Source organism: Poecilia reticulata, linkage group LG8, assembly GCF_000633615.1.
Source record: "Poecilia reticulata strain Guanapo linkage group LG8, Guppy_female_1.0+MT, whole genome shotgun sequence".
Lineage (NCBI taxonomy): Eukaryota > Metazoa > Chordata > Actinopteri > Cyprinodontiformes > Poeciliidae > Poecilia > Poecilia reticulata.
This window is the reverse complement of record NC_024338.1, coordinates 23,911,023-23,918,350: the sequence shown is the minus strand read 5'-3', so window position 1 is coordinate 23,918,350 and position 7,328 is coordinate 23,911,023. Positions and strand designations below refer to the sequence as shown.

Below are 7,328 nucleotides of genomic sequence, written 5' to 3'. Positions count from 1 at the left end.
AAAAAAACAGGAACACAGAAAACAATCAGATTCAACCAAAATCACAATTTAACCTTTTAACATGATAATTTCTGTCTCTTGCAAAAAACTATGGCATGATTATGCAAAAAGTTATATTTTTCACAATTTCTGCTATTCCTATRAATCCACCTCTTAGTGCTGAGCAATGAAAAGGTGAATTGTAGAGGATCACAGTTTCCATAGTCAGAGATCCCGAATGATTCACTAATCAAACCATTTTAGAGTTGAAGTTTAGGTCTGTTATAAAAACTAATTTGTAAAAAAAGGACTTTTTTCCCTCTTTTTTGCCCTAGTGGCTGAAGTGTAAATTACACCTGTTAATTCTCAAGAATACAGACTACTGTATGCTGCTGTGCTAAAATCATTTATTACCTAGGCGATTTAGTGTRCTACACATTTTTATCACAAAAATAGTTAAACCATGGGCGATACTCAGTAATTAACATCTATTCTTGTTCTGATTTCCAACATCTTTTATYAAAATGCTTAATCTATACAGGGCTGAAATGTTTGCCAACATAATATCGTTGTTTCCTGTTTGAAATGGGGAATACTTGACCTTGCCAATAACACCACACACAAAAACCCTAGTAATTTCTGTTAATATACCACACATTTTTCTGATACAGAATGTAATTTGATTGCAGAATCGAATAAAATCAACAGATGTGACAGAAACTAGAACGATCAAATTTAACACAAATTTCAGGACAAAAAAAAAACACATATGCATGTCTCCAGGACAAAGATCATTTTCCCTAACGGAAAAAAAGTAAAATAAATGCTAATATTCTGCACTAACTGGATGCTATGGTGTCATGATACATGTTTTTAGACATAGCTAACCGAAGCTAACTCCTTGAACAATAGCATTCTAAAATACAATCAAAGTACATGATCCTTTGTAAAGGAATTAACTCTCAAACCTTTTCATATTTTGTCACCTTACAATCTCAAGCTTTATTATGTTTTATTGAGTTTTGCRTTGTGGACCAAAGAGGGTCATTCTTTGAAGAGGAAGGAAAAAATATGGTCATCAGACACTTTAGCTTCTCAATGGTGTTTGAGTAGCCAAGAGAGAAGAGTCATCTGGTTTTCTTCTCATCTAATTGTCCTCAACATCGGTCACTAGATCGAGTTTTTAATTAATGTTTCAACCAACTAATGTTTTTAGATGTACATATAACAACAAATGCAGGTTTTAGCAGGTTCTTTTATGGAATAATAGCATTAATTTCCACAACTGAAACTAAAAGTTGTACTAATGATATATTTAGATTTATTTTTCTTGTCATTAAGTTGGAAACTGTGCTTTTTTTTCCCCAATTCATTTTCCACAAATGTCAACACCTCATTAAAGTTGGAAAGTTATGTTTTTCCTATTTGTAAAACTTAAAAATAGAAATAAAATTGTKGCTTTTTAAATTAATTTACTGTATTCAGTAACATTTGTGGCTATAAATGAATTTTATTTAGCATGACTRAGGGTAAAAATGGCKYTTTGGATTGAAAACCCTGGTCTGTCRWATAAGATCCTAACAAAATTAAAACTTTTCAGCATTTAAGCTGCAAACRTACTGTGACTATTTACAAAGAAATCTTTTCTTCCTAATAGGAATTAACTCAACTCAAGTCTTGTGACCAACAGCACTCACTTATTTGGTGGGTCTCTTTTCAATATAATGAAACTTCTTTGTTTCACTTTGCTACTTGACTCTTTAAGAGATTGCTCAGTGACCTTTTATCGACCTCTGTTGACTCAACAAGGTGAAGATAACACCTGGTCGTAGTCGGGACATTTGAGGAGAGCTGGGTAGCTGGCGCTCATCTGCAGGGACGCTTCGCTCGAAATGTCAGAGGGGCTTCGTCCACGCGACCAGGACTCTGGGTGGAGGAACTGACCGGAGTGGTCGGAGCAGTTGCTGAGCCGAGGCCGGTAGAAAGTGGGGCGGCGAGCCTGGTAGATCTCCTCTGCTGTGTAGCGCTTCATGAACAGGTAGACGGACATGACTCCYGCACTCTGCAGTGGGAGAGAAGAAATAATTTGAAATAGCTTGTGGAAATAATGTAGCGTAAATACTATATAAATTCAGTCAATTTGAAGCGTGGAGGTATTTAAAACATGAACCAGGGCCGGGAAACACTGTAGCACTACAGTTCCTCATTGTGACCAGCAGAGGTCACTCTCCCCATTGACCACATCTTAAATGGTGCAAAGCAAAGATTTTGCAGTCATTTTTGTACCTCAGTGAGCAGGAAGGAGAGGGCAGCAAAGGCGAAAGACCAGCCATACTTGTAGGAGAAGTAGGCCTCACTRCTCTTTGTTCTGTTCAGCATCTCATCATTTATGCTGGAGATGTACAACACCAGACCCACCACTAGAGCCAGTCCTGAAGCATAGAGAATCGTTTTGTGAACATGGTCAGGAAATAAGAAAAAAAAAAAAACACTTCAGAAACCTAAGACAAATAATCAAGATCTGTGCACCAGAAAGGATGAAGAAGATTCCTGAGACAAAYGCCAGGATGGTGCGGTGAGGACGCACGTGTCCGATGTTGTTGAGGACAAAACCRATGAACATGAAGAAGAGGCTGACCAGAGGGAATGGAGTCGCTGTGCGGATCATCTCTGAGAAGACGAAGCAGAGACAAGAAGTTGTAGGGCATTGTTTTCATTCATGTTGAWGTGAAGATAAGTTACTCCTTTGTTGGATTGAACTTGTAAACACTTTTTTCTGACATTTTGTCCTCAGCTGCACTGAAGGACTCGTGACGTTGACTGTGTGTGATAAGTGCTCTGGAGAGAAACAGGCAGGAACTCGAGGTTTCTGATGACTCATTTGTCAAAATGCTTTCAGATCAGGTATTTCTGAATGGACATGCATTAGAAAACAACAAGCTCCCATCACAGAACAATGCTCCAGCTGGTTGCACAAGTGCCTTGAACAACACCAGAAGGATGCATTTCTTTTTCACTCACTGAGTACATTTCCTGTGGACTCTGACGTCAGCTGGAGACTCGTTGGCATCATGTACTCGATGGTGAAGCAGCGGCCRGATTCCTCACCTGAGAAAAGCAAAGTAGAAAACARAAGATGAGCTCTCAYTTGCACTGCTTCTCTAGAAATCTTAAAAGCAAGTGAMRCAGTTTTATATTTAATAAAAAGGAAAATGTTAAAATGCTGCAGGGAAACGAGTTGATTCTTATTTTTTTATTTTTTACTGAGGGAATTATGCTGTGGTGCTGTTKTTTACAAGTTAGGTTTTCTAATGGTTGAACCACTGCTTCTCCAGCGTGGAACGATCTCACAATTAAATACTTCAGTGATTTTCACAATCAATAATATTGCTCAAAAATATGAATTTATGGTAGATTTTCTCAGATCCATACAGTTTCAAATCACCTGCATTCAACCTGAATAATAGTTAGCTGAATGTTTTCACTTTGTACRTCATGATGCTGCCACTGCCATGTTTGACACTTGCTGCTGTATCTTTAGGTTAAAATCCTCCATTTGACTCTTCCAAGCATTCTTCTACCTGTTGTGAAAAATAATTGGATCTCTTTATTGTCTTGAGCATAAAATGTCTCTCTATAAGGCATTTTGATTCTCTATGCGAGTATCATGGAGTTTAATCCTTACTAATTTCTTTTAGGCATGATATTTTTTGTCAAATGGTAGACATTCCTATTACAATGATTGCTAATTTTACTTTTTGTTTWTTTTTTTTTACAACTGATGATACATCCTCCATTTGCTATTAGTTACTGTAAAGCTCTCCTTTAGCTGTCGATAAGAAATTGATTCTCAGTCTGTCTTCAGTGTATTTTTATTTTTGCAGAAGTGTGGATTACACGGCATGCCGTGGAGAGAGGATGTGATGCATCTCAGTCGACGTAACACAGAGTCCAGCTGGAATCATCCCGTCTGTGGCACAGCGGGGTGGCATCGCTTTCTTGAAGCTCGTTGTTTATGTGTAACACGGTGCATCACTGAACTCGCCTCCTCTTACAGCGTGTGACTGAAACCGGACTCAGACGCTCCCGTTCCACACTTACTCATAGCCGCTGTGAATGTCAATTGAACGACTGTCAAAGCTGCGGCGGCGTGACGACGCGTCAGTGTGACACGATCAGTTATCTCCCCAGTTACAAGACGGACATCTTTCAGAGTGTGAGTGTGAAATCCGTTTTTCACCAACCCTGATTAGCAGACGGCTCGCTGTCAAAATTCATCACAAATCTCTGCATCACCCCTTAAAGCATGTTAATGTTACCAACCAGCCAGAAAGCAGACCCTCCAGAGACCTGAGTGCAGCGACGTCTTGATGTCAGCCGTCTGGTTCAGAGGCATGATGACTCCCTCCTCCAGGTAGAGCCAGTAATCTGTGCTCACCGCCACTCCCAGCAGCCCCAGGCCGCTGATTGCAAAGACGCTGCTGAGTAAAGTCAGAGCCTTCCTGCTGCACGCACTCATGGTTTCCAGAAGATGCTTGTTATAATAATAATAATAATAATAATAATAATAATAATAATAATAATAAAAACTGGGTCCTGGAGTCTTCCTGGAGGGAAGGAAGGAAAGAAGGTGTTTAAGGGATGAGAAGAATGTTAGAAATATGTGGAAAATTAAAGGGGGGGAATGCATCGGTGGAAGTCTAAATGTAACTTTTTTTTATAATAAATTCCAAATACTTTAATATTAGTCATATAAATGCATACAATAAATAAAATACTTGTTTTTATACATGAACCCCCCCCCAGAAAAACAGCAATTCTACTAAAATCTTACACATGCATTCAAAAAAAGATTACGCAATCTCATTCATTCAGAGTTTTAGATGTGTCTGCAAGTGTTGAGCTCTGTGAACTCATCTGAGCAAAAAGTGGTGAAAATTTGGAGCAGGAAAGATGATAGACAACAAAGATGAAGATGAAAATATCTATGAGCGCCAAGTCTTTCAGTTACCCACCACACATTTCAGGCCATTCTTACAAAACAATCTCATCGAAATGATGCAGGGTTAAATCAATAATACCTTTAATGTTCATTTTAGATCTGTTTTCAGTCATATGCCAGAGAGCAGACCTCTGCCATATCTATTCTCCTTTTTAAATTCTCTTCGTGTCCTGCCTAACTCCAGGCAACCTGCCATGAAAGAAAGAATAAAATGGAAACCATTTATGAAGCCTTTTGAGCCTCCAGACTAAAAGACCTGAAATACGTTGCAGACTGCTATGAATACAAATGCTGGCATTGTTTAAAATCCTCTCCTCGTTTCTGACATTTTCAGGCAGTGAGTAGAAGCCAGTCGCTCACAGACACAATCAGTCTGCAGATATGGGTGAAGAATTGTACAGTAAGACGTCATCTGGAGAGGAAAAGTGGTCATTTAGACCTCCCACTGGGAGACATACGAATGTGGGCTGATTTGCTAAAGGCACAGAGTATCAGAGAGCAGTGCAAAGGACAAAGGACTTTTAAACATGAATTTCCTAAACCTTCACTTTGTTTATTTCAAAACAGCCTGAAGACATTCATCTATCAGCTTGAGATATTGGTGTCTCAAAAGTTGATGTGTTTAAAAAAAAAATGAAGCAGCTCTTTAAAGTTATGTAGATTCAGCGTCCCGACCTCCTGTTGTTATGCATCATCACAAGCAAACAAGACAGCTGATTAAAGTCCTGCACCACCTGGGTGCCAGCTGGGAACGTTGTATACCAACTCAGTCAGATCAGCCAGACTAGGACGCTTTTTACCGTTTTATTCGCCAGAAATAAGTTATTTTGTCTCAAAATGAATGCAAAATAGGTTTAGAAAATATTCAAAATTAAAACAATGGGATAAAATGCGTTAAATGTTTCTTAAGTTTTATTGAAGTACTAATGAGCCGATTCATCAGCTGTTTGTAAGTAATGAGTATCCATTATTAGATGTTAATTACAAGTTTAAAAAGTTGTGAGGAATGCCAAGAAACAGTTTCCCTGTTCAGCCATCAGGAACGTGAGCGTGTGGAGTTAGCTAAAAATAAATTGTGTTTATCTGGAATGAGGCGTTTTGGTCAGATGGGACTTGGGTTGAAATTTCTGGGCCACATATATTTCAGCTGGACTTGAAAAACAAACACTGAGCTTGTTTCAAAGTATGGTGGAGGATGTGTGATGCTGTGGGCCCGTTTCTCATCCCTGTAATTCATAAAAAATGTATTTAATAATTTTGAAATACTAAATAATAATCAAGTAAATTCTTGCTATTTAACTAAAAACGGATCATCATTAGATGATTCAACAGCATAATGAGCTACTATGACCAAATGATGCAGAAATTACATTACAATAATTTCAGAGAGAGATGATGTTGCAGCACTAAAATGTATACATTTTATTAAATTATTATTATTATATTATTATTAAATTAATTTACTTCAATTTATATTAAAATTTTTTTACATATTCTTTTGCTCATTATTGTAGCATTTAGTAAATAGAAATAACTTTGGTACTTGTAGAAGACCTAAAATGATAGAAGTTTGTTTTGATTTAAGACGATTGTATTTTTTTTGCAAGTGTTTAAATTAATTTAGAAACAAATTTCTAAAATAGTTACTTGAAATTAAGGTCCACCAGGCTGGACAGTACAACAGGAATGAAACAGCCAACTCAACAAGAATGTCCGACAAGTTCAAGGTGAAAACCGTCAAAATCCCCAAATACGTCTAAAAGCATGTGACGTTTTTTTCACAGTGACTACAGTGTCCAGTTTTCTCCTACCTGTTTGTAAAGTGTTGACCACAAAATCTTGCAGCTCAAGGTTAAACAAAAAAGTCCTGATGGAAGAATAATGAGGTAAATTCAGCAGTGATCAATAAAATCCTCCGGAGAACAGGGAATTGACGGAGACGATGAAGAGGTGAGTCGATGCTACAGTCCAACGGGTGAGGGAGAGACAGAGAGAGAGAGAGAGAGAGAGAGAGAGAGAGAGACAGAGAGGCAGAGAAAGAGTGAGAGAAGAAGAGAGACAGAGAGCTACTTAGTCCTGCTCTGCTGTCTGATTTCTGTTTTGCTCATTGTGAGAATACTCACACACAGAGAGAGAGAGAGAGAGAGAGAGAGAGAGAGAGAGAGAGAGAGAGAGAGAGAGAGAGAGAGAGAGAGAGAAACTCAGCAGCTGCAACTTCAAATGACTTTGAGCATCACTAGCAAACTACTAGAGGAATTCCTAGATTTTAGGTAAAGGTTTTGTTTTATGTAAAGATGACCTGACTCCAAATGAATCTTGATTAAAGTATGAAAAAATGACTGTAAAT

The 7,328-nt window shown here is 38.0% G+C and overlaps 1 protein-coding gene across 5 annotated transcripts; it reads right to left on the bottom strand.

The window, feature by feature from the left end:
• Positions 1–364: 364 nt before the first annotated feature.
• cacng5b (calcium channel, voltage-dependent, gamma subunit 5b) lies at positions 365–7,048 on the bottom strand. Of its 5 annotated transcripts, none has more exons than XM_017306034.1 (6): positions 6,793–7,048; positions 4,303–5,170; positions 3,001–3,087; positions 2,509–2,649; positions 2,266–2,411; positions 365–2,041 (listed from the first exon to the last, which is right to left on the bottom strand). In XM_017306034.1, exons 2-6 carry the CDS (start codon positions 4,667–4,669, stop codon positions 1,781–1,783), a joined length of 1,002 nt encoding a protein of 333 aa, XP_017161523.1. In that variant the 5' UTR covers positions 4,670–5,170; positions 6,793–7,048; the 3' UTR covers positions 365–1,780. The 5 variants fall into 5 exon arrangements, with proteins under 5 accessions (XP_017161523.1, XP_017161524.1, XP_017161525.1 ...); XM_017306035.1 differs by having other exon boundaries at positions 4,303–4,586; XM_017306036.1 differs by lacking the exon at positions 6,793–7,048 and having other exon boundaries at positions 3,001–3,120; positions 4,303–6,383.
• Positions 7,049–7,328: the final 280 nt, after the last annotated feature.